The 27,908-nt window shown below is 45.3% G+C and overlaps 3 protein-coding genes across 3 annotated transcripts; all 3 read right to left on the bottom strand.

Annotated features, from left to right (window-relative positions):
• Window positions 1-468: 468 nt before the first annotated feature.
• LOC144610385 (putative G-protein coupled receptor 139) lies at window positions 469-3,641 on the bottom strand. The gene is made up of 2 exons (XM_078429020.1): window positions 3,572-3,641; window positions 469-1,367 (listed from the first exon to the last, which is right to left on the bottom strand). Exons 1-2 carry the CDS (start codon window positions 3,639-3,641, stop codon window positions 469-471), a joined length of 969 nt encoding a protein of 322 aa, XP_078285146.1.
• A 6,742-nt stretch (window positions 3,642-10,383) lies between these two features.
• On the bottom strand, window positions 10,384-12,784 carry LOC144610384 (putative G-protein coupled receptor 139). Its single transcript, XM_078429019.1, has 2 exons — window positions 12,715-12,784; window positions 10,384-11,282 (listed from the first exon to the last, which is right to left on the bottom strand). The coding sequence occupies exons 1-2, from the start codon at window positions 12,782-12,784 to the stop codon at window positions 10,384-10,386; spliced, it is 969 nt and encodes a 322-aa protein (XP_078285145.1).
• Window positions 12,785-16,303: 3,519 nt separating this feature from the next.
• Window positions 16,304-18,596, bottom strand: LOC144610383 (putative G-protein coupled receptor 139). The gene is made up of 2 exons (XM_078429018.1): window positions 18,527-18,596; window positions 16,304-17,202 (listed from the first exon to the last, which is right to left on the bottom strand). Exons 1-2 carry the CDS (start codon window positions 18,594-18,596, stop codon window positions 16,304-16,306), a joined length of 969 nt encoding a protein of 322 aa, XP_078285144.1.
• Window positions 18,597-27,908: the final 9,312 nt, after the last annotated feature.

Raw genomic sequence — 27,908 nt, 5'->3', positions numbered from 1 at the left:
ATTTTGCTCTCGGCTACATTGTATGTTCCCCCTCCAAACCTACAAAGGATTAGAATGAAACGTTCATCATTTTCCATTTAATTAACTATTTCCTCTCTACTGCAGCATAATCTAATCAGCCCAGTAAAATTGGCCTATCACGAACAATGATGGAGGATAATAATGTTGTCAGTATTCACATTGTTCTCCAAAAAGATCCAAATAACCAAAGTATGTTGTTTTATAATCCTTCCCCTTTATCCCACCCTCCTTGAATTTGTTCAGTTACTGATCTTTTAAAAATTTGACCAATATGGTTAATGTATTATTTAAATTAGGGGTAGGAACTGAGACAAGCAATTCCATTTTTGTTCCTGTTTGTCTATTTATTTACCTTCTCAAGCTTGTTTCAAGCCATTATCTCCCAGGTGCCCTCGGGTACAGAAGAGTCCGATGATGGCAAACCTACAGTTATAACAGATTGCAAACCTATTGGCAGAGTCTCCCATTCAGTGTAACCAGGTATTTCACCCCATTTTTCAGCTCCTGTCTGAACTTCCTCTGTGTCAGCCCATAGATACAAGTGTTGGTGCAGGAACTCAGTAGTTGCAACATGAACCCTGTTTGCTGGTTGATGTATATCGGGTTGGTGAAATACTTGTCTGTGTAGTTGTAGTTATTCATTTGCCATTTTAACGAATGTACAAAATACGGTGTCCATAGGAGGATGAAATTGGCAGACAGAGTAAAGAGCAAAATCATGGACTTCTTACGGTTCTTGCTCTCGGAGTCATTGCCTTCATCAATTTTACTCATGAGCGCCCTACGGGTTTTATTGGACCTCATGATATGTTTGACGGTAAGAGCGTTGAACAGAAGGATGAGGAAGATTGGTACGAAAGGGTTTAAGATACTGTCTAACCACTCAATGCCCACCCAGAAAGGCGAGGTAAAGTAGGCAGCTGTATCAAGGCAGAAATACGGGATGTTGTTAATTATATATCTGGGTTCATACGAAAAATAAAAAGGGATGTTTGTCAAACAGGCCAGTGCCGTCGCGCTTGCGATAACCACGCTTGCCGTCCTTGTGGTGCAATACCTTGGCCTGAGGTTTGCAGAGGAAATGGCCACAAAACGATCAAAGGTGAAAGCCACAGTGAACCAGACAGAGCAATCGAGGGCAGCGAGTTTTAAGACTAGTTTCATGGCACAGACTGGCGTGATGAACAAAATATTTATCGGCAAATAAATGTCGTTGATCCGCTTCAGTATGACTTCGATGGTCACCACCATTACATCGGCCACCGCCATGGCCAGCAGATAGAGAGTAATACATTTGGAGAGTCCGCATTTTCCCCGGGACAGGATTACGATCGCCACCAAGTTCACTGCAACAGAAAGGGAAAGGAAATCATCACCTGCCTCTGGAAATAAATCAGTGCCAGGGTCGAAGCACATTACTAGCTTCCTGAAAAGTATAGAAGATTGGGGTTGGGAGAGAATGATAGATCAACCCTGATTGAATGGCAGCGTAGACTTTACGAATCAAGAGTTAAGGTGACAGGGGTAATGAGGAGACAGAGGAATGGGGCTGAGAGAATGATAGATCAACCCTGATTGAATGGCAGCGTAGACTTTACGAATCAAGAGTTAATGTGACAGGGGTAATGAGGAGACAGAGGAATGGGGCTGAGAGACAATGATAGGTCAACCATGATTGAATGGCGGAGTAGACTTTACTGATCAAGAGTTAGGGCGGTAGCGGTAGAGTTGCTGCCGAATGCAGCGAGACCTGGGTTCGATCCTAACTACGGGTTCTGTCTGTACGGAGTTTGTACGTTCGTGGGTTTTCTCCCGGATCTTTGGTTTCCTCCCACATTCCAAAGACGTACAGGTTTGTAGGTTAATTGGCTTGGTAAATGTTAAATAGAAATGTTCCTAGTGGGTATAGGATACTGTTTTCTCCTTTGACTCCTCCCACTTCCTTTGACTTCTCCTTTGACTCCTCCCACTTCCTCCAAACCAGAGGCGTAGCTATGGGCACTCGCATGGGCCCTAGCTACGCCTGCCTCTTTGTCGGGTACGTCGAACAATCCCTGTTCCAGACGTACACTGGCCCCATCCCCGAACTCTACCTCCGCTACATCGACGACTGCATTGGTGCTACCTCTTGCACCCATGCAGAACTCACTGACTTTATACACTTCACCTCCAATTTCCATCCTGCCCTTAAATATACCTGGGCTATCTCTGACATCTCCCTCCCGTTTCTGGACCTCACCATCTCCATCACAGGAGAAAAATTAGTGACGGACATTTATTACAAGCCCACCGACTCGCACAGCTATCTGGACTACACTTCTTCCCACCCGGTCCCCTGCAAAAAGTCTATCCCCTACTCCCAATTCCTCCGTCTACGCCGCATCTGTGCCCGGGATGAGGTGTTTCAGACTAGGGCTTCCGAGATGTCCTCGTTTTTCAGAAAACGGGGCTTCCCCTCCTCCATTATAGATGAGGCTCTCACTAGGGTCTCTTCTACATCCCGCAGCTCCGCTCTTGCTCCCCATCCCCCCACTCGCAACAAGGACAGGATCCCCCTCGTTCTCACCTTCCACCCCACCAGCCAGCGGATCCAACATATCATCCACCAACATTTCCGTCACCTACAACAGGACCCCACCACTGGCCATATCTTCCCATCCCCTCCCCTCTCTGCATTCCGCAGAGACCGTTCCCTCCGCAACTCCCTGGTCCACTCGTCCCTTCCTACCCAAACCACCCTAACCCCGGGCACTTTCCCTTGCAACCGCACGAGATGCAACACCTGTCCCTTTACCTCCCCCCTCAACTCCATCAAAGGACCCAAACATTCTTTCCAGGTGAGACAGAGGTTCACCTGCACCTCCTCCAACCTCATCTATTGCATCCGCTGCTCTAGATGTCAACTCATCTATATCGGCGAAACCAAGCGCAGGCTCGGCGATCGCTTCGCTGAACACCTGCGCTCGGTCCGCATTAACGCCACTGATCTCCCGGTGGCCCAGCACTTCAACTCCCCCTCCCATTCCCAGTCTGACCTCTCTGTCATGGGCCTCCTCCAGTGCCATAGTGAGGCCCGCCGGAAATTGGAGGAGCAGCACCTCATATTTCGCCTGGGCAGTTTGCGGCCCGGTGGTATGAACGTTGACTTCTCCAACTTCAGATAGCTCCTCTGTCCCTCCCTTCCCCTCCTCCTTCCCAGATCTCCCTCTATCTTCCTGTCTCCACCTATATCCTTCCTTTGTCCCACCCCCGACATCAGTCTGAAGAAGGGTCTCGACCCGAAACGTCACCCATTCCTTCTCTCCCGAGATGCTGCCTGACCTGCTGAGTTACTCCAGCATTTTGTGAATAATAGGATACTGTTAATGTGCGGGGATCGCTGGTCGGCGCGGACCTGGTGGGCCGAAAGGGCCTGTTTCCGCACTGTATGTCTAAAACTAAACTAAACTAAACGTGGTGGGTTCTGCTCCTAATTCTGCTCCTGGACCTTATGAACTCATGAACTTAGGAACATTCAAAAACATGCCAATTGACGGGTTCCATTCCTTACCTGTGATGCCGACTGCGGCAAGAATCGGATAGTAGATACTTTCAAACACAAAGATGACCGGATAGCCCATGTTATGCGTCAAGCACAGTTACCCATTAGGCGCTGTCTGCAAGGTGTCAGTTTGGTTACATGAGACCTCCCTTATATGAAGCGGAATGGTCTGCTGGGACACTCAGTTGGAGTGCGCTCTGTTATATTCAATTAAGTAACCTGACTTAATGAACCAACCTTGGAACCTGCTTTGCAAGCTATTTTTAAGTTGTTTTGCATTTTCTTTAGAAAACACAAAATTTCCAAATAAATCCCCATAAGGCTGCCACATTAAGAGGGCTCTGATTTGCAGACCCATCGTATCTGTAATCACATTCAGGGAGCTATCAGTCACCTGAAGGACTGAGCTGACCATTTTGAAGACAGCCCAGTATCTACAGCTTGTAGAATGAACACAAATGCTCAAAGTGTATTCATATCAGAAGGTGACACACGGAGCGACGTTGATCAGTTATGGACACAAGATGCTGGAGTAACTCAGCGGGACATGTAGCATCTCTGGAGAGAAGGAATGGGTGATGTTTCGGGTCGAGACCCTTCTTCAGACTGATGTCAAGTGAGAGAGAGGTGCATTGATAAGAAAGTGTAACCTAATTTGGACAGCTACATGGATAGGTTAGCTTTAGTGGGATATGGGCGAAACGCAGGCGGGTGGGATTAGTGTAGATGGGCATGTAGGATAGCGTGGGCACGTTGGGCCGAAGGGCTTATTTCCACACTGCATGACTCGATAAGTCTATCTCTGTGACTCTCGATTGACGACGGAAATAGTCATGCGGCAAATAAGCCAGTTGTGAAGAAAAGTGATATCAACATTCGTCTAACGACTGATCAACGTCTGGAAAAGGGATAAAGGGGATGGAGTCCAAGGAAAATGTAGATGACCCTTCTTCAGACTGATGTGAGGGGAGTGGGCGTTACAGACATAAAATGTAGTCGGAGACAGCAAGACTGGTAGGAAGGGGGAGCCGAAGAAGGGTCTCGACCCGAAACGTCACCCATTCCTTCTCTCCAGAAATGCTGCCTGTCCCGCTGAGTTACTCCAGCATTTTGTGTCCATCTTCGATTTAAACCAGAACCTGCAGTTCTTTCCTACTGACGTTGATCAGTTGTTAGACGAATGTTGACATCATTTTTATTCACAATTGACTTATTTACCGCATGACTATTGGAGTCGTCAACAGAGAATCACAGAGATAGAGTTATAGTCATGCAGTGTGGAAGCAGGCCCTTCGGCCCAACTTGCCCACGCTGTCCCACATGCCCCATCTACACTAATCCCACCTGCCTGCGTTTGGCCCATATCCCACTAAAGCTATCCTATCCATGTACCTGTCCAAATGTTTCTTAAACGTTGCGATAGTACTTGGAAGAGATCAATGGCCGATCACTGGACCAATGAGATTGAATTGCGTTATCATCAATCACCATGGAGAATTTACCACCTTTCACTCAAAACATCGACCTCGACATCTTTACATTTTAACACCTCCTTTTCCTTTGGGCAAGGGTAAACTTGTTTTTGAGACTTATTCCTTCTCTGAACGTATATTTCTTAGCCTGTAGCTTCACCAAACGTAATCTGCTTTCACCTTTTGTCATTAAATTACTGCTTTTAATAGACTTTCTTGTCTAAAAGTGACGCAGATTTCTTTTTTCTTCACTCTCACTCCCGTGTTGCCCCCTCACCCTCTCCTCCACTCTGGTTTCTCTCTTTACCTCTTTTCCTCTTTCCTTGTACTCTCTCTCTCTTCCATCGCTCTCCCCTCTTTCACTCTACCATTCCCTTTCCCCTTCCTTCCATCCCGTTCCCTTCTCCCTCCCTCCTTTGTCTGTCTGTGGTTCTCCCCTCTCTCTTGCCCTCTCCCCTTTTCTCTTTCTCCTCTCTCTCTCTCTCTCTCTCCTCTCTCTCTCTCTCTCTCCTCTCTCTTTCTCTCCCCTTCCTCTTTCTCCTCTCTGTTTGCCGCTTCCACGTCTCATCGTCTTTTGCTCCTCCCTCTCTATGTAACAATCTGTCTCCCCCTCTCTCGCTCCCCTCTCTTCCACCTTTCCCCCACTCTCTCATTCTCCTCTCTATACCCTTCCCTTCCCCTCTCTTCCCTTCGTCCCCTTTCTGATTCTCTCTCTCACCTGACTCACTTCTCATTCTTTCTATCTGTTTCTCTTTCCCTCTCTCCCTACTCACCCATCTTACTCTCTCTATCTCTCTCACACCCCCTCGACCCCACCCCATCCCCTCTCACCTCTCTCCTCTTCAATATACTTGTTGTCTTCAATATACTTGTTACCGCTATAACAAACAGTGCCAGGAACTTCAAGTCACGGTTACAATGATTTAATGCAGGCTTAATTTTCATTCTTCTGCACGTTCTATCTACCTCCTGTATGGGGTCCTCAGTATCTGAAGTAATCTCCGTACTTTCTATTCATTTCTTTGCATCAATCGAGGTCCATAATATTCCAGTCAATAATGTGCCTACTAGTACTCTAGTAAATAATATAACTAGTACATAGTACTCTAGTAAATAATATAACTAGTATATAGTACTCTAGTAAATTATATAACAGGTATATAGTACTCTAATAAATAATATAACTGTTATATAGTACTCTAGTAAATAATATAACTGGTATATAGTACTCCAGTAAATAATATAACTGGTAAATAGTACTCTAGTTAATAATATAACTAGTATATAGTACTCCAGTAAATAATATAACTAATATATAGTACTCTAGTAAATAATATAACTAATATATAGTACTGCAGTAGATAATATAACTAGTATATAGTACTGCAGTAAATAATATAACTAATATATAGTACTGCAGTAAATAATATGACTGGTGCATAATATTCCAGTCAATAATGTACCTAATTGTACTCTAGTAAATAATATAACTCGTATATAGTACTTTAGTAAATAATATAACTAATATATAGTACTTCAGTAAATAATATAACTAGTATATAATATTCCAGTCAATAACGTACCTACTAGATAGTACTCTAGTAAATAATATAACTGATATATACCATTCAGTCAATAATGTACCTAATAGATAGTACTCTAGTAAATAATATAACTAATATATAACATTCCAATTATTAATGCACCTAATAGATAGTTCTCTGGTAAATAATATAACTGGTCAGTCGTATATAACATCAGTCAATAATGTACCTAATAGATAGTATTCTAGTATTCAATTTTTACCTAAGCCAATTAATTTACAAACCCTGAAGATCTTTGGAATGAAGGAGGAAACCAGAGCACCCGGAGAAAACCCACACGGTCATAGAGAGAACATGCAAACTAGGTACAGACAGCACCCGTAGTCAGCATCGAACCCGGGTCTCTGCAAATCCACTGCTGCCCCTTTGTGTTTTGCTCAATATTTCAACATCTGCTGTTTCTTGTGTCCCTCTTAATCAACTCATAATTATCTTCAGGGACTCCGTGACGGCAAGTATACTATTGCAATGTGAAGGATACACCACCAGATGTAGATGATGCCTAAATATTTGAGACCCCAGGACTTGCAGACGCTGGAGGAACTCAGCGAGTCAGGCTGCTTCAGTGGAGGTAACGTTTAGATGAAGTTTTTGGTCGGGACTCTTCTTCAGACCGATCAGTTTTTCTGTATTGTATAGAATTTACAGTAGCTGCTCACACATTATAATTGCGCCATGCAATATCTTGTTTCGGTGCTTACCAACAGAGGGAGATGTTACTGTACAAATGCAGTCTTTGCAGTAAGATAGAGAAGCAAAAGAGGGCAGATGCTGGACATGATATTTTGGATCTCAGGATATTTCACTTCCCACATTCACAACATCAGGTCACCTATTACTTATACTAGAAAGGAATTGCTTGGTTAAATGGGATTAACTACACTTGTTGTTTGGTGCATGGCGGATGTTCAGACTGCGGGCTTTGGTTGGGGAAGGGGCTTCGATGAGGAGGTTCTTGTAATCTCACCGTGGGCTGTGTGTGGGCAGGGTGGCATTGGGGCTCAGCTGCACAATAGAGGAGCATAAAGGGCAAGAAATGATGGCGTAAATGGACAGGGACATCTGCGGCCATAACGAGGATGGTGTGTTCTCTCACTGGTGCCGGGGTTATCCAGGTCACAGAACGGGAGATGGAGCTTGTGAAGGGTGATGGTAAACAGCCCGAGGGCATGTCCACGATGGTACTTGATGCAAGGGTGAAAAATGCCTGGTCATTGTGCATACCCTCTTTTAATTGTGGCATTATATCCATTGCCAGTGAATATGGGGATAGGACGATGAATCGGACGAATGTATACAATACAATACAATACAATATATCTTTATTGTCATTGTACAGGGGTACAGCGAGATTGGGAATGTGCATCCCATACGGTGCAATAATTTAATTAGCTAGTCAGTATTAATTTAAACAACCCAATGAAACAAATTGTAACAGTTTTAAAACAGAATAAAGTGCAAGTAGATCTGTGCCGGATCACTGTGCGATGTGACCATCCGGCTCAGCAGGACCTGTTCATAGCAGCTATGGCCCTGGGGATGAAGCTGTTCCTGTAAGATTTGAGAAGTTTTCCCTCATTCTGAAAGCAACACAAAACCAAAGAGCTGCAGTTTGGACATTTTAAACGGGAGACTGGGGCTGATAGCGGAGAAAGGTTGCGGTCGGTTTTTTCCAAGGGACCAGCCACAAAAGCAAAAACCTTACAGCCCAGTCTCTAGGTTTCTGCAAAGCCATGGCCAGAACAATGGATAGGTATTGGCCATGCAGAAGCTTGCGAAACCAGGTCGAAGTCCAGACACTGGGGCACTGACATCAGCATACTCACAATGCCCCAAGCCGACCTACACAGTTAATCTCGTTAAGGGGGCACAATAGCCCATAGAAAACTACCTGGTAGGTGATGGGAAACCAGTTAAACCCATCACCTCGCAATGAAATACCAATTAACACCATCTGGCCATCCCCGGTATCCCCGGACATAAGCGCAGATCAGAGAGAAAACTCATACATATCTTTTTGAACAAAGAGATCCCAAGATCTGGTGGGAGATAGGACGGGTCAGAATAGTATAACTGGCCACGACTTTTGGGTTTTAAAATCATGCAAGGAATGCAAGAAGAAATACTGCAAGAAAGAAGTCAAACGGATGCAGGAGGAAGAAAAGGCAGGCAAGAAGAAGCGAAGTGCAAGAGAGAGGAACCGGCACGCAACTCGAGAAGAAATACTGCAAGAAAACCTGCAAGGAACGCAAGAAACGGAAGGAAGAAACTCAGGGGACAAGCACGACCCTCACGGAAAGCAGCGGAGAAGCAGCACGAACAGCCAGTAACCCCAGTAATAGCCCCATGGTGAGCATGTACCCCAATCCTGCATATCCTGGACATAGTTTAGTGTAGAGGGGAGGGTGGTTTGAATAAACGTGGGTGTGTAAAGGAATATGTGTTGGTCCATTTTGCGATGTGTCGTACGTTCCCCATCTTACAGTCGTGTATATGTCTTGTAGAACTGTGCGTTTTAGAATTCATAGTCAAAAGCATTCATGTAATTCGGTATGTGTCTTATAGATATGTCTTATAGAACTGTATAAGTATTCATAGACAATAGTCCCAAGCGCTCAATAAAAGCCTTTTCCATTTAAACCCTGGTCTTCAAATCTGGTCTGGTTGAATTTTCTGCACTATAAATGCTCCTGCATCTAAGTCCAGTGTCTAGAACCGTAGGGGGTGAGTGGGTCGAACCACTCACGGGGAACCAGTGTGCGTGGCCTGGTCAAGGGATCAGAGCAAGGCACGGGGACCTTAGGTCGGGCGAAAGCTCGGCGCAGAAATCCCTTACATTCCTGAGTCTGGAGGTGCAGGCGTAGAAGGCCTTGTATCGTCTGCCCGATGGAATGAGTTCGAACAGTATGGCTGAAGATACGAGGGGAGGGGATGGGCATGGCAGTTGTTAGATTCCTGGATTGTTCGAAACATATCTGGGGAAGATGGCATGTGTAGAAATCAATGGATTGTACCTGGAATTTATTAGTTCAATTTCTGCCACCTTCACCAAGATACTTATTGCCTGCCGCCCCTTTGCAGCGTTCCCTTCAAAACTCTGACAATTGAAGGCTGAGTATTTCCAATAATCTCTGATTTTTGGCATCTAAAGATACTGCTTGACTTCACCTGACACAATTTCTTCAAACTTTCATTTTCAATCTCACCTCTGCTGCTTTGATCTTCTCGAGGTTTTGTGTTCTGAGTTTTTTGTACATGTCCTAATCATTTTTTTTATTTTTCTCTCGGCTACATTGTATGTTCCCCCTCCAAACCTACAAAGGATTAGAATGAAACGTTCATCATTTTACATTTAATTAACTATTTCCTCTCTACTGCAGCATAATCTAATCTCAGCCCAGTAAAATTGGCCTATCACGAACAATGATGGAGGATAACAATGTTGTCAGTATTCACATTGTTCTCCAAAAAGATCCAAATAACCAAAGTATGTTGTTTTATAATCCTTCCCCTTTATCCCACCCTCCTTGAATTTGTTCAGTTACTGATCTTTTAAAAATTTGACCAATATGGTTAATGTATTATTTAAATTAGGGGTAAGAACTGAGACAAGAAATTCCATTTTTTTTCCTGATTGTCTATTTATTTACCTTCTCAAGCTTGTTTCAAGCCATTATCTCCCTGGTGCCTTCGGGTACAGAAGAGTTCGATGATGGCAAACCTATAGTTATAACAGATTGCAAACCTATTGGCAGAGTCTCCCATTCAGTGTAACCAGGTATTTCACCCCATTTTTCAGCTCCTGTCTGAACTTCCTCTGTGTCAGTCCATAGATACACGTGTTGGTGCAGGAACTCAGTAGTTGCAACATGAACCCTGTTTGCTGGTTGATGTATATCGGGTTGGTGAAATACTTGTCTGTGTAGTTGTAGTTTTTCATTTGCCATTTTAAGGAATGTACAAAATACGGTGTCCACAGGAGGATGAAATTGGCAGACAGAGTAAAGAGCAAAATCATGGACTTCTTACGGTTCTCGCTCTCGGAATCATTGCCTTCATCAATGTTACTCATGAGCGCCCTACGGGTTTTATTGGACCTCATGATATGTTTGACGGTAAGAGCGTTGAACAGAAGGATGAGGAAGATTGGTACGAAAGGGTTTAAGATACTGTCGAACCACTCAATGCCCACCCAGAAAGGCGACGTATAGTAGGCAGCGGTTTCAACGCAGAAATACGGGATGTTGTTAATTATATATCTGGGTTCATACAGAAAATAATAAGGGATGCTTCTCAAACAGGCCAGTGCCGTCGCGCTTGCGATAACCACGCTTGCCGTCCTTATGGTACAATACCTTGGCCTGAGGTTTGGAGAGGAAATGGCCACAAAACGATCAAAGGTGAAAGCCACAGTGAACCAGACAGAGCAATCGAGGGCAGCGTGTTTTAAGACTAGTTTCATTGCACAGACTGGCGTGATGAACAAAATATTTATCGGCAAATAAATGTTGTTGATCCGCTTCATTATGACTTCGACGATCACCACCATTACATCGGCCACCGCCATGGCCAGCAGATAGCGAGTAATACATCTGGAGAGTCCACATTTCCCCCGGGACAGGATTACGATCGCCACCAAGTTCACTGCAACAGAAAGGGAAAGGAAATCATCACCTGCCTCTGGAAATAAATCAGAGCCAGGGTCGAAGCACATTACTAGCTTCCTTGTCCAAAGCAGTGGATAACCCTCAATCGCTTGAGGACAGGCGTCCGACGCTATGGAGTAGCGATGAAGAAGTGGGGTCTCGTGGACAGTGCCTTCAGCGAGTGTGGAGACACAACACAGACAGTGGAGCACATAGTCACCAGTTGCCCCAAATACCGCCCACCGAGTGGTGAACGAGGTCTGATTGACCTGGACGATGACACGTTGGCCCGTCTCGCCTCAACAGAGCTGCAGGTCTAAAAGACATACGACAGAAGAAGAAGAAGATAGACTAGCTTCCTGAAAAGTATAGAAGAATGGGGTTGAGAGAGAATGATAGATCAACCATGATTGAATGGCAGAGTAGACTTTACTAATCAAGAGTTAGGGTGACAGGGGTAATGGGGAGGCAGAAGAATGGGGCTGAGAGAGAATGATAGGTCAACCATGATTGAATGGCAGAGTAGACTTTACTAATCATTAGTACGGGTGACAGGGGTAATGGGGAGAAGGCGGGTGAATGGGGTTGAGGGGGAAAGATAGATCTCTCATAATTGAATGGCGGAATAGACTTGATGGGCCGAGCAGCCTTATTCTGCTCCTAAAATTGATAAAGTATAGGTCAACTGAAATAAAGACAGAAAATGCCGATATTAACAGGTAATGGCTCGGGCAGCATCTGCGGAGAGGGAAATATTTATGTTCGAAACTTTTTGTCCAAACTTAGGGGGAGGGTGTGCTTGTATAAGAGAATGTCAGCCCAAGCAGAATGGTTGCTGGTGGGGATGGAGGTATGTTCCGGGCAGTCGGGGATGGTCGCCCCTTTGCATGCTGCAAGGAAAAGGGGTGGGCGGGGGGGGGGGGGGGCGGGGGCGGGGGCGAGTCCAGTGGTGGCCTCTTATTGAAGATAGTGGATCAACCACGATTGAATGGCAGTGTAGACTTTACTAATCAAGAGTTAGGGCGGCATGGTGGCGCAGCGGTAGCGTTGCTGTCTTACAGCGAATGCAGCTAGACCTGGGTTCGATTCTAACTACGGGTATTGTCTGTACGGAGTTTGTACGTTCGTGGGTTTTCTCCGAGATCTTTGGTTTCCTTCCACACTCCAAAGACGTACAGGTTTGTAGTTTAATTGGCTTGGTAAATGTTTTTTTTAAATGTCCCTAGTGGGTATAGGATAGTGTTAATGTGCAGGGATCGCTGGTCGGCGCGGACCCGGTGGGCCGAAGGGGCCTGTTTCCGCGCTGTATGTCTAAAACTAAACTAAACTAAACGTGGTGGGTTCTGCTCCTAATATTGCTCCTGGAACTTATCAACTCATGAATTTAGGAACATTCAAAAACATGCACATTGACTGGTTCCATTCCTTACCTGTGATGCCGACTGCTGCAAGAATCGGATAGTAGATACTTTCAAACACAAAGATGACCGGATAGCCCATGTTATGCGTCAAGCACAGTTACCCATTAGGCGCTGTCTGCAATGTGTCAGTTTGGTTACATGAGCCCTCCCTTATATGAAGAGGAATGGTCTGCTGGGACACTCAGTTGGAATGCGCTCTGTTATATTCAATTAAGTAACCTGACTTAATGAACCAACCCTGGAACCTGCTTTGCAAGCTATTTTTAAGTTGTTTTGCATTTTCTTTAGAAAACACAAATTTTCCAAATAAATCCCCACAAGGCTGCCACATTAAGAGGGCTCTGATTTGCAGACCAATCGTATCGGTAATCACATTCTGGGAGCTATCAGTCACCTGAAGGACTGCGCTGGCCATTTTGAAGACAGCCCATAATCTACAGCTTGTACAATGTACACAAATACTCAAAGTGTATTCATATCAGAAGGTGACACACGGAGCGACGTTGATCAGTTATGGACACAAGATGCTGGGACATGTAGCATCTCTGGAGAGAAGGAATGGGTGATGTTTTGGGTCGAGACCCTTCTTCAGACTGATGTCAAGGGAGAGAGAGGTGCATGAATAAGGAAGTGTAACCTAATTTGGACAGCTACATGGATAGGATAGCTTTAGTGGGATATGGGCCAAACGGGCGGGTGGGATTAGTGTAGATGGGACATGTAGGATAGCGTGGGCAAGTTGGGCCGTAGGGCTTATTGCCACACTGCATGACCCTATAAGTCTATCTCTGTGACTCTCTATTGACGACGCCAATAGTCATGCGGCAAATAAGCCAGTTGTGAAGAAAAGTGACGTCAACATTCGTCTAACAACTGATCAACGTCTGGAAACAGGATAAAGGAAAATGTGGATGACCCTTCAGAATGATTTCAGGGAAGCGGGCGTGATACTTAGATAAGATGTAGTCGGAGACAGCTAGACTGGTAGGAGAACTGGGAAGGGGGAGCCGAAGAAGGGTCTCGACCCAAAACTTCACCCATTCCTTCTCTCCAGAGATGCTGCCTGCCCTGCTGAGTTACTCCAGCATTTTGTGTCCATCTTCGATTTAAACCAGCACCTGCAGTTCTTTCCGACTGACGTTGATCAGTTTTTGTACGAGTGTTGACATCATTTTTATTCACAATTGGCTTATTTACCGCATGACTATTGGCGTCGTCAACAGAGAATCACAGAGATAGAGTTATAGTCATGCAGTGTGGAAACAGGCCCTTCGGCCCAACTTGCCCACGCTGTCCCACATGCCCCATCTACACTAATCCCACCTGCCTGCGTTTGGCCCATATCCCACTAAAGCTATCCTATTCATGTACCTGTCCAATTGTTTCTTAAACGTTGCGATAGTACTTGGAAGAGATCAATGGCCGATCACTGGACCAATGAGATTGAATTGCGTTATCACCAATCACCATGGAGAATTTACCACCTTTCACTCAAATCATTGACCTCGACAACTTTACATTTTAGCACCATCCTTTTCCTTTAGGCAAGAGTAAACTTGTTTTTGAGACTTATTCCTTCTCTGAACGTATATTTCTTAGCCTATAGCTTCACAAACCGTAATCTGCTTTCACCTTTTGTCATTAAATACTGCTTTTAATAGACTTTCGTTTCTAAAACTGACGCAGGTTTCTTTTTTCTTCACTCTCACTCCTGTGTTGCCCCCTCACCCTCACCTCGCCCCCTCTGGTTTCTCCCTTTACCACTTTTCCTCTTTCCTCGTACTCTCTCTCTCTTCCATCGCTCTCCCCTCTTTCACTCTACCATTCCCTTTCCCCTTCCTTCCATCCCGTTCCCTTCTCCCTCCCTCCTTTGTCTGTCTGTGGTTCTCCCCTCTCTCATGCCCTCTCCCCTTTTCTCTTTCTCCTCTCTCTCTCTCTCCTCTCTCTTTCTCTCCCCTTTCTCTTTCGCCTCCCTGTTTGCCGCTTCCCCGTCTCATCCTCTTTTGCTCCTCTCTCTCTATGTAACAATCTGTCTCCCCCTCTCTCGCTCCCCTCTCTTCCACCTTTCTCCTTATCTCTCATTCTCCTCTCTATACCCTTCCCTTCCCCTCTCTCCCCTTCGTCCCCTTTCTCCTTCTCTCTCTCACCTGACTAATTTCTCTGTCTATCTGTTTCTCTTTCCCTCTCTCCCTACTCACCCATCTTACTCTCTCTATCTCTATCACACCCCCTCGACCCCATCGCCTCTCACCTCTCTGCTCTTCAATATACTTGTTGTCTTCAATATACTTGTTGTCTTCAATATACTTGTTACCGCTATAAAAAACGGTGCCAGGAACTTCAAGTCACGGTTACAATGAGGGCTAATGCAGGCTTAATTTTCATTCTTCTGCACGTTCTATCCACCTCCTGTATGGGGTCCTCAGTATCTGAAGTAATCTCCGTACTTTCTATTCATTTCTTTGCATCTATGGACGTCCAGATGTGGCTGTTTCAACACCTCCAACTCTCCTTTGAATGAACTTCACTGACCTCACTATTTCCAGTTTGAAACTCCGTCATAGAATGTCTTGCAGTTAACTATTTTCAACCACTTCTGCATAATCTTATCTCCAATGAATGACAATAGAAATGGTCAAGTTGAAAACGATTACGTATTTGCTCAGTGTTCATAATTAATTACTCCAAATCATTAAGACATTGTTGCGTCTAATTGATGAGAAGTCATTTCGTTTACTGGAAAACTCCCTATTTATTCGTTCTCTGTCCTTCGCTTCTGGCTTAGTCAAAAGGGAGGTGCTACTTTAATACCAAATCTAATGCGCGGGACTGGACCAATTCATTGGTTTCTTCTACCAATTTGTATGTTTAATACGCAATTAGATCTGTTTGATGATCTCCAGCAAATAGTTCTGAAAGGAAGAATCCAATCAGCATAATTGGGCGGTACAGCGGCGCAGTGGTAGAGTTGCTGCCTGACAGCTCCAGAGAACCCGGTTCGATCCTGACTTCGGGTGCTGTCCGTATGGGATTTGTCCCGGGATTAGAACGGAGATGAGGAAAAACTTTTTCAGTCAGAGAGTTGTAAATCTGTGGAATTCTCTGCCTCAGAAGGCAGTGGAGGCCAATTCTCTGGATGCTTTCAAGAGAGAGCTAGATGGAGCTCTTAGGGATAGCGGAGTCAGGGGGTATGGGGAGAAGGCAGGAACGGGGTACTGATTGAGAATGATCAGCCATGATCACATTGAATGGTGGTGCTGGCTCGAAGGGCCGAATGGCCTACCCCTGCACCTATTGTCTATTGTTTATTGTCTATTGTCTATTGTCCGTTCTCCCCGTGACCGCGATCGCGTGGGTTTTCTCCGTGTGCTCCGGTTTCCACACACACGCACACTCCAGAGACCAGCAGGTTTGTAGATTAATAGGTTTCGGTAAAATATTTTAAATTGTTCCTAGTATGGTGGATAGTGCCAGTGTAGAGGGGTCTCTGGTCGGGAGGGATTCGGTGGGCCGAAGGGCCTGTTTCCGCGCCGTGTCACTAAACTAAACTAGCGAAGAAACACTGCAATACTGGCAACAGCTTTATGTCAGGAAATTACTATTTACAGAGTCGCCCATTGAGTGTGAGCAGGGATCTCACCCCATTGTACAGCTCGTGTCTGAACATCCTCTGTGTCAGTCCATAGATACACGTGTTGGTGCAGGAACTCAGTAGTTGCAACATGAACCCTGTTTGCTGGTTGATGTATATCGGGTTGGTGAAATACTTGTCTGTGTAGCTGTAGTTTTTCATTTGCCATTTTAAGGAATGTACTAAATACGGTGTCCACAGGAGGATGAAATTGGCAGACAGAGTAAAGAGCAAAATCATGGACTTCTTACGGTTCTCGCTCTCGGAGTCATTGCCTTCATCAATGTTACTCATGAGCGCCCTACGGGTTTTATTGGACCTCATGATATGTTTGACTGTAAGAGCGTTGAACAGAAGGATGAGGAAGTTTGGTACGAAAGGGTTTAAGATACTGTCGAACCACTCAATGCCCACCCAGAAAGGCGACGTATAGTAGGCAGCGGTTTCAACGCAGAAATACGGGATGTTGTTAATTATATATCTGGGTTCATACAGAAAATAATAAGGGATGCTTCTCAAACAGGCCAGTGCCGTCGCGCTTGCGATAACCACGCTTGCCGTCCTTGTGGTACAATACCTTGGCCTGAGGTTTGGAGAGGAAATGGCCACGAAACGATCAAAGGTGAAAGCCACAGTGAACCAGACAGAGCAATCGAGGGCAGCGTGTTTTAAGACTAGTTTCATGGCACAGACTGGCGTGATGAACAAAATATTTATCGGCAAATAAATGTTGTTGATCCGCTTCATTATGACTTCGACGATCACCACCATTACATCGGCCACCGCCATGGCCAGCAGATAGCGAGTAATACATTTGGAGAGTCCGCATTTTCCCCGGGACAGGATTACGATCGCCACCAAGTTCACTGCAACAGAAAGGGAAAGGAAATCATCACCTGCCTCTGGAAATAAATCAGAGCCAGGGTCGAAGCCCATTACTAGCTTCCTTGTCCAAAGCAGTGGATAACCCTCAATCGCTTGAGGACAGACGTCCGACGCCATGGTGTATCGATGAAGAGGGGTGGGGTCTCGTGGACAGTGCCTTGAGCGAGTGTGGGGACCCAACACAGGCAGTGGAGCACATAGTCACCAGTTGCCCCAAATACCGCCCACCGAGTGGTGAACGAGGTCTGATTGACCTGGACGATGACACGTTGGCCCGGCTCGCCTCAACGGAGCTGCAGGTCTAAAAGACACACGACAGAAGAAGAAGAAGAAGACTAGCTTCCTGAAAAGTATAGAAGAATGGGGTGGAGAGAGAATGATAGATCGACCCTGATTGAATGGCAGAGTAGACTTTACTAATCAAGAGTTAGGGTGACAGGGGTAATGGGGAGAAGGCAGGTGAATGGGGTTGAGAGAGAAAGATAGATCTCTCATAATTGAATGGCGGAATAGACTTGATGGGCCGAGCAGCCTTATTCTGCTCCTAAAATTGATGAAGTATAGGTCAACTGAAATAAAGGCAGAAAATGCCGATATTAACAGGTAATGGCTCGGGCAGCATCTGCAGAGAGGGAAATATTTATGTTCGAAACTTTTTGTCCAAATTTTGGGGGAGGGTGTGCTTGTATAAGAGAATGTCAGCCCAAGCAGAATGGTTGCTGCTTGACCCCGGGCAGTCGGGGATGGTCGTCCCTTTGCATGCTGCAAGGAAAAGGGGTGGGCGGGGGGGGGGGGGGGGTGGGTGGCGGGGGCGAGTCCAGTGGTGGCCTCTTATTGATGATAGTGGATCAACCACGATTGAATGGCAGTGTAGACTTTACTAATCAAGAGTTAGGGCGGCATGGTGGCGCAGCGGTAGTGTTGCTGTCTTACAGCGAATGCAGCGAGACCTGGGTTCGATTCTAACTACGGGTATTGTCTGTACGGAGTTTGTACGTTCGTGGGTTTTCTCCGAGATCTTTGGTTTTCCTCCCACACTCCAAAGACGTACAGGTTTGTAGGTTAATTGGCTTGGGAAATGTTTTAAAAAAATTCCCTAGTGGGTATAGGATAGTGTTAATGTGCGGGGATCGCTGGTCGGCGCGGACCCGGTGGGCCGAAAGGGCCTGTTTCCGCGCTGTATGTCTAAAACTAAACTAAACTAAACGTGGTGGGTTCTGCTCCTAATTCTGCTCCTGGACCTTATGAACTCATGAACTTAGGAACATTAAAAAAACATGCCCATTGACTGGTTCCATTCCTTACCTGTGATGCCGACTGCTGCAAGAATCGGATAGTAGATACTTTCAAACACAAAGATGACCGGATAGCCCATGTTATGCGTCAAGCACAGTTACCCATTAGGCGCTGTCTGCAAGGTGTCAGTTTGGTTACATGAGCCCTCCCTTATATGAAGAGGAATGGTCTGCTGGGACACTCAGTTGGAGTGCGCTCTGTTATATTCAATTAAGTAACCTGACTTAATGAATCAACCCTGGAACCTGCTTTGCAAGCTATTTTTAAGTTGTTTTGCATTTTCTTTAGAAAACACAAAATTTCCAAATAAATCCCCACAAGGCTGCCACATTAAGAGGGCTCTGATTTGCAGACCAATCCTATCATTAATCACATTCAGGGAGCTATCAGTCACCTGAAGGACTGCGCTGACCATTTTGAAGACAGCCCAGAATCTACAGGTTGTAGAATGAACACAAATGCTCAAAGTGTATTCATATCAGAAGGTGACACACGGAGCGACGTTGATCAGTTATGGACACAAGATGCTGGAGTAACTCAGCGGGACATGTAGCAATTCTGGAGAGAAGGAATGGGTGATGTTTCGGGTCGAGACCCTTCTTCAGACTGATGTCAAGGGAGAGAGGGGTGCATTGATAAGGAAGTGTAACCTAATTTGGACAGCTACATGGATAGGATAGCTTTAGTGGGTTCTGGGGCAAACGAGGCGGGTGGGATTAGTGTAGATGGAACATGTAGGATATAGCGTGGGCAAGTTGGGCCGAAGGGCTTATTTCCACACTGCATGACCTTATAAGTCTATCTCTGTCACTCTCTATTGACGACGGCAATAGTCATGCGGCAAATAAGCCAGTTGTGAAGAAAGGCGATGTCAACTATCGTCTAACAACTGATCAACGTCACCCATTCCTTCTCTCCAGAGATGCTGCCTGTCCCGCTGAGTTACTCCAACATTTTGTGTCCATCTTCGATTTAAACCAGCACCTGCAGTTCTTTGTTACTGACGTTGATCAGTTGTTAGACGAAGGTATTTATTCACAAAATGCTGGAGTAACTCAGCAGGTCAGGCAGCATCGCAGGAGAGAAGGAATGGGTGACGTTTCGGGTCGAGACTCGAATTGTCACCCATTCCTTCTCTCCAGAGATGCTGCCTGACCTGCTGAGTTACTCCAGCATTTTGTGAATAAATACCTTCGATTTGTACCAGCATCTGCAGTTATTTTCTTACACTACCAGTTGTTGGACGAATGTTGACATCATTTTTATTCGCTATTTGGCTTATTTACCGCATCACTATTGCCGTCGTCAACAGAGAATCACAGAGATAGAGTTATAGTCATGCAGTGTGGAAACAGACCCTTCGGCCCAACTGGCCCACGCTGTCCCACGTGCCCCATCTACACTAATCCCACCTGCCTGCGTTTGGCCCATATCCCACTAAAGCTATCCTATCCATGTACGTGTCCAAATGTTTCTTAAACGTTGCGATAGTACTTAGAAGAGATCAATGGGCGATCACTGCACCAATGACATTGAATTGCGTTATCATCAATCACCATGGAGAATTTACCACCTTTCACTCAAAACATTGACCTCGACAACTTTACATTTGAACACCTCCTTTTCCTTTAGGCAAGAGTAAACTTGTTTTTGAGACTTATTCCTTCTCTGAACGTGTATTTCTTAGCCTATAGCTTCACAAACCGTAATCTGCTTTCACCTTTTGTCATTAAATACTGCTTTTAATAGACTTTCTTTTCTAAAACTGACGCAGGTTTCTTTTTTCTTCACTCTCACTCCTGTCTTGCCCCCTCACCCTCACCTCGCCCCCTCTGGTTTCTCCCTTTACCACTTTTCCTCTTTCCTCGTACTCTCTCTCTCTCTTCCATCGCTCTCCCCTCTCACTCTACCATTCCCTTTCCCCTTCCTTCCATCCCGTTCCCTTCTCCCTCCCTCCTTTGTCTGTCTGTGGTTCTCCCCTCTCTCTTGCTCTCTCCCCTTTTCTCTTTCTCTTCTCTCTCTCTCTCCTCTCTCTTTCTCTCCCCTTCCTCTTTCTCCTCTCTGTTTGCCGCTTCCCCATCTCAACCTCTTTTGCTCCTCTCTCTCTATGTAACAATCTGTCTCCCCCTCTCTCGCTCCCCTCTCTTCCACCTTTCCCCCACTCTCTCATTCTCCTCTCTATACCCTTCCCTTCCCCTCTCTTCCCTTCGTCCCCTTTCTCCTTCTCTCTCTCACCTGACTCACTTCTCTGTCTTTCTATCTGTATCTCTTTCCCTCTCTCCCTACTCACCCATCTTACTCTCTCTATCTCTCTCACACCCTCTCGACCCCACCCCATCCCCTCTCACCTCTCTCGTCTTCAATATACTTGTTGTCTTCAATATACTTGTTGTCTTCAATATACTTTTTACCGCTATAAAAAACGGTGCCAGGAACTTCAAGTCACGGTTACAATGAGGGCTAATGTAGGTTTAATTTTCATTCTTCTGCACGTTCTATCCACCTCCTGTATGGGGTCCTCAGTATCTGAAGTAATATCCGTACTTTCTATTCATTGCATCTATGGAGGTCCAGATGTGACTGTTTCAACACCTCCAACTCTCCTTTGAATGAACTTCACTGACCACACTATTTCCAGTTTGAAACTCCCTCATAGAATGTCTTGCAGTTAACTATTTTCAATCCACTTCTGCGTAATGTTATCTCCATTGAATGACAATAGAAATGGTCAAGTTGAAAACGGTTACGTATTTGCTCAGTGTTCATAATTAATTACTCCAAATCATTAAGACATTGTTGCGTCTAATTGATGAGAAGTCATTTCGTTTACTGGAAAACTCCCTATTTATTCGTTCTCTGTCCTTCGCTTCTGGCTTAGTCAAAAGGGAGGTGCTACTTTAATACCAAATCTAATGCGCGGGACTGGACCAATTCATTGGTTTCTTCTACCAATTTGTATGTTTAATACGCAATTAGATCTGTTTGATGATCTCCCAGCAAATAGTTCTGAAAGGAAGAATCCAATCAGCATAATTGGGCGGTACAGCGGCGCAGTGGTAGAGTTGCTGCCTGACAGCTCCAGAGAACCCGGTTCGATCCTGACTTCGGGTGCTGTCCGTATGGGATTTGTCCCGGGATTAGAACGGAGATGAGGAAAAACTTTTTCAGTCAGAGAGTTGTAAATCTGTGGAATTCTCTGCCTCAGAAGGCAGTGGAGGCCAATTCTCTGGATGCTTTCAAGAGAGGGTTAGATGGAGCGCTTAGAGATAGCGGAGTCAGGGGGTATGGGGAGAAGGCAGGAACGGGGTACTGATTGAGAATGATCAGCCATGATCACATTGAATGGTGGTGCTGGCTCGAAGGGCCGAATGGCCTACCCCTGCACCTATTGTCTATTGTTTATTGTCTATTGTCTATTGTCCGTTCTCCCCGTGACCGCGATCGCGTGGGTTTTCTCCGTGTGCTCCGGTTTCCACACACACGCACACTCCAGAGACCAGCAGGTTTGTAGATTAATAGGTTTCGGTAAAATATTTTAAATTGTTCCTAGTATGGTGGATAGTGCCAGTGTAGAGGGGTCTCTGGTCGGGAGGGATTCGGTGGGCCGAAGGGCCTGTTTCCGCGCCGTGTCACTAAACTAAACTAGCGAAGAAACACTGCAATACTGGCAACAGCTTTATGTCGGGAAATTACTATTTACAGAGTCGCCCATTGAGTGTGAGCAGGGATCTCACCCCATTGTACAGCTCGTGTCTGAACATCCTCTGTGTCAGTCCATAGATACACGTGTTGGTGCAGGAACTCAGTAGTTGCAACATGAACCCTGTTTGCTGGTTGATGTATATCGGGTTGGTGAAATACCTGTCTGTGTAGTTGTAGTTTCTCATTCGCCAGTTTAAGGAATGTACAACATATGTTGTCCACATGAGGATGAAATTGGCAGACAGAGTAAAAAGCAAAATCATGGACCTTTTACGGTTCTCGCTCTCAGAATCATTACCTTCACCAACGTTATTCATGAGCGCCCTACGGATCCTATTGGACTTTATGATGTGGTTGATGGTAAGGGCGTTGAACAGAAGGATGAGGCAGATTGGTATCAAAGGGGTTAAGATACTGTCGAACCACTCGTACGCCGCCCACAGAGGCGAAGTATAGTAGGCGGCGGTTTCAATGCAGAAATACGGGACGTTGTTAAGGATAAATCTGGGTTCATACATAAAGTAAAAAGGGATACTCCTCAAACAAGCCAGCGTGCACACTGTTGCTATGACCACACTTGCGGTCCTCTCGGTACAATACCTTGGTCTGAGGTTTGGACAAGAAATGGCCACAAAACGATCAAAGGTAAAAGCGACCGTGAACCAGACAGAACAGTCGAGGGCTGCAATGTTTGTGACGAGTTTCATGGCACAGATTGGAGTGATGAACAAGAAATTTATTCCATATACCTATCCAATTTACTCTTAAATAACTGATTTCTTGCAGTTTGAAAATAGAAACATATATAATCTAATCCATTATCAAGGATATATTGCCCAGATCTGAATCAGAAAGAGAAAGCAGATTATCTAAAGGTTGAGAAGGTTCTTCTTAGCTCTTGATTCTTGGTCCTCCAAAATATTTCAAATGGAATTTAAACTGGAGGTGGCGGAATATGGACTTAAGCAAGAAGGGCTTCTTTGAGAAGAAGCGCTGCCTTAAATTTCGTTTCGTCTGGTTGAGTAACTATAGTTGCAATGGAAGATAACATTTCTACAACGTTCACAAACATACACACATTGTGTGGCTCCATGTCCTTACCAGTGATGCCGACTGTTGCAAGAACAGGGTAGTAGATGCGCTCAAACACAAAGATGACCGGATAGGCCATGTAGTTGCCCATCAGGCTCTGTCGAAATGGCGTCAATGAGGTTACCTAAGACCTCTCTTATACGGAATGGAATGGTCTGTTGAGATATCCGGGCCAAGCACACTCTTGCCCTTACATTTAATTAAACAACCAGACCTAATCAACCAAAGCCAGATTCGCAGGCTATTTTTAAAACATTTTGTATTTTCCTCAGAAAACAATTGTTGTCTACAAAACACCTGTACTGCTTCACTGACAATTTCATCTGCTGATGCTCAAGGCTTGATTTTATCTTCTTGAAGTCTGTTGTCTCTTTTCCCTGCACCCGACCTAAATTTTTTATTCCAATTTGGAGATCATTGGGACAATTGCAATTGGGAAATTCTGCCCTTCACATCCATAATCTCAATATTATTGGGAAAAGCAGTGGCCCCGAGACAGATTCATGGGGAACTCGACTGTCCATTTCCCTCCAATCTAAAGAAAACTACATTCCACCATCATCTCAATTTCCAGTTACTTTGCCAATTTACGTAGATGCTAATCCCTTTCTATATCATCGGCCTTGTTGATAAGCCTATCTTGTTGAAATGCCTTTCCAAAATACATATCAATTGCATTCCCTCCTTGATTATCCATTGTTATTTCCATAAATATAACTTTACCAAGTTCGCTGGACATGACTTGCATTTAACAAATCCACGTTGTATTTCTCTCATCAATCCACACTTGTCCGAATGACTGCTCGTTCGGTTCATAACAATTGCTTTAAACATTCAACCATCATTGAAGTTCAACTGATCCGCCTGCAGTTACTGGGTTCATCTCTACGCCCCTGTTGAATAAAGGGGTAACATAAGAAATATTCCAATCCTCAGGCACTGTTCCAGAACCTATGTGTGTTTGGAGGATGATGGCCTGGGCTTCTGCAGTTTCCTTCTTTATTTCAGTCAGCACCCTAGTGTGCCCGCCATCTGAACAAGGAGATTTACTTGATTTAAGTACAGTTGGCCTTATTAATACCGTTGGTCATTATTAGTTGGCACAGTCTTAATCACATGTTTGCTGTCTGCCCAGAAGCATTGTTTTCTTTGACATTCCAAAATACTCATTTAGGATCTTTACCCCAAAGGTACATTTCCTTATGGTTTCCAATCAACCCTACTTCTCCCCTTGCTCATTTTCCAATATTTATGCAATGTGCTGGTAGAATACTGCTTTCCATTTCTGTTTGCTGTGGTCCCATTTCCACGCTCCCTCTCTGCCATCCTCAACCACCCTTTAATCAGTGGGATTCTACCCGAGTTCACATCCTGGCGTGCACTCTTTGTCAGCATCATTTCACTCTCTGATTTTTCGGTGGGTATGGAATTTAACTTCCCTAACCTTCTCCCTCAACAGAATGAAGCTGTATTGTCCCTTATACATCTCCACTTCAATTACTCTTCCACTGCTGTTTTGCCTGCCGACATTTAGTTAGCCAACATTGACAGTTAGACAGGCACATGGAAAGGACAGGTTTGGAGGGATATGGGCCAAACGCGGGAAGGTGGGACTAGTGTATCTGGGACATGTTGGCCTGGTGTAGGCAAGTTGTGCCGACGGGCCTGTTTCCACTGTGTATAACTATGACTTTCTTTGATTCCAACATGTCCTGGTCATTTCTATACCCTTTGGCACCAAGATTTAGATTTAGATTTAGAGATACAGAGCGGAAACAGGCCCTTCGGCCCACCGAGTCCGCGCCGCCCAGTGATCCCCGCACATTAACACTATCCTACACCCACTAAGGACAATTTTGTTTTTGTATTTTTTTACATTTTACCCAGTCAATTAACCTTCATATTGTACGTCTTTGGAGTGTGGGAGGAAACCGACGATTTCGGAGAAAACCCACGCAGGTCACGGGGAGAACGTACAAACTCCGTACAGACGACGCCCGTAGTCAGGATCGAACCTGAGTCTCAGACGCTGCATTCGCTGTAAGGCAGCAACTCTACCGCTGCCTTACAGGGTCACACAACATGAAAACAGCCCAGTTGTGGTGGTGGGGGTGGGGGGGGGGGGGGGGGGGGGTAGAGGATGTTGGGTGCCCGGAATGCACTACCATAGTGTGATAGTGGGGGTCAATGCAATAGTGGCGTGTAAGAGATAGCCAGATGGATGTGCAATGAATAGAGACATCTGGATCGTGTGCAGGCAGAGAAGATTAGTTTAACCTGGTGTCATGGTTGGCATGGACATTGTGGGCCGAATGGGCTTTTCCTGGGCTGTACTGTTCTATAAATGTTCTATTCCCACATGGCAAATTTAGAAAAGTGGCGAAGCAGTGCCTGTAAGTGTGAAACGAAACGCAAGAGCCAGGACACTGGTGGGTTAATAGGAATTGGGAAACAGAGTCTTGGCGACCGAAAGGAAACCGGGAAGAGGAGAGAGCGCGGCAAACTATCAGGGTGAATGGAGATGGAACATTGGTGAGCAAAACGTCCGTTAGTGCAAACAGTTTTCTGAGTATGAAAGGGGTATGAGAGTCAGTCCACCGCCGGGTAATCAGACCATGGGAGCCCGAGTCCCGCTACGTGAAAGCGGTCTGTGCATCCGCCCATCCAGTGCACACTTTAGTGGGTGAGAAGCTTCTTCCAGACTACAGCTACAACTAGTAGTTACAGGTAAAGGAGACAACTTGAGTGGGAACCTCTAGACTCGAACAACTGGGAATGCTGGTTTCGTCCCAAAATTGACACAGCGTGCTGGATGGAGTAGCTCAGTGGGTCAAGCAACTTCTCTGGAGACGTGCTGCCTTACAGCGAATGCAGCGCCGGAGACCCGGGTTCGATCCTGACTACGGGCGCTGCCTGTACGGAGTTTGTACGTTCTCCCCGTGACCTTGCGTATGTTTTCTCCGAGATCTTCGGATTCCTCCCACACTGGTCCTAAGACGTACAGTTACATAGGTTAATTGGCTTGGTAAATGTAAAAAAAGTCCTACCCTAGTGTATTTGGAATATTATGTACGGGGATCGCTGTTCGGTGCGGACCCGGTGGGCCGAAAGAGCCTGTTTCCGCGCTGCATCTCAAACCAAAAAGAAATGGATAGGTGACATGGAACAGATCAATTAAAAGCTGTTAGACACAAAATGCTGGAGTAACTCAGCGGGTCAGGCAGCAGCGCAGGAGAGAAGGAATGGGTGACGTTTGAGGACCCTTAAGGGTCTCGATCCGAAACGTCACCCATTCCTTCTCTCCTGAGATGCTGCCTGACCCGCTGAGTTACTCCAGCATTTTGTGTCCACCTTCTATTCAAACCAGCATCTGCAGTTTTTCCCCTTCAAAACTCTTGCAACAGAAGCTTCGTGACCTGCTGAGTATTTCCAACAACCACTGATTTTTGTATCTACAAATAAGGCTATACTTGACCTGACAACATTCCTTCCAATTTTCATTTTCAGTTTGTTTATCTCGGGGTTTTGTGCTCTGAGTATCTTTGTAAGTGTCCTAAGCTTTGTACGTTTCTTTTGTGCTCCGTGCTACCGTGTATATTCCTCCGCCAAACCTATAAAGGATTATGGTTTAGATGTCAACTTATTTACATCGGCGAAACCAAGCGCAGGCTCGGCGATCGCTTCGCTGAACACCTGTGCTCGGTCCGCATTAACCAAACTGATCTCCCGGTGGCCGAGCACTTCAACTCCCCCTCCCATTCCCAGTCTGACCTTTCTGTCATGGGCCTCCTCCAGTACCATAGTGAGGCCCACCGGAAATTGGAGGAACAGCACCTCATATTTCGCCTGGGCAGTTTGCAGCCCAGTGGTATGAACATCGACTTCTCCAACTTTGGATAGTTCCACTGTCCCTCCCTTCCCCTCCTCCTTCCCAGATCTCCCTCTATCTTCCTGTCTCCACCTATACCCTTCCTTTGTTCCGCCCCCCTGACATCAGTCTGAAGAAGGGTCTCGACGCGAAACGTCACCCAATCCTTCTCTCCCGAGATGCTGCCTGACCTGCTGAGTTACTCCAGTATTTTATGATAAATCGATTTGTACCAGCATCTGCAGTTATTTTCTTACCCTATAAAGGATTATAATTGAACCTGGACCAACTCCATCTTGAATGCCTCTTTATGTTTTACATTCAAGGAACTATTTCCTCTCCACTGCAGCTTCGTAAAATTTCCATATAACGAATGGGAGAAAATAATGTTGTCAGTGTTCATTGCTAAATACTCCAAAATGTCCAAATGATTGAAGCATGTCTTCTATAATGTGTCCCCGTTATCACATGCTCGATTAATTTGTTAATTTGTTGTTTAAAACAAAAATTTGACCACCATGGTTAATGTATAATTTTAATTTGGGGTGGGAACCGAGACAAGAAATTGCATTCTTGTTCCTCCTATAATTTATAACATCTTATTTATTTAATCCCTTCTCAATCCCGTTGAAGGTCAATGTTCCACTTGTGCCATAATACACAATGGATCCCAAGAGATTGTAAACCTACAACTTTATGTCCGTAGCTTCCCATTTACAGAGTTTCCCA

This window comes from Rhinoraja longicauda, chromosome 36 (assembly GCF_053455715.1).
Source record: "Rhinoraja longicauda isolate Sanriku21f chromosome 36, sRhiLon1.1, whole genome shotgun sequence".
Taxonomy (NCBI): Eukaryota; Metazoa; Chordata; class Chondrichthyes; order Rajiformes; family Arhynchobatidae; genus Rhinoraja; species Rhinoraja longicauda.
The sequence above is the reverse complement of the archived record's forward strand: the minus strand, read 5'-3'. Positions and strand labels throughout refer to the sequence as shown.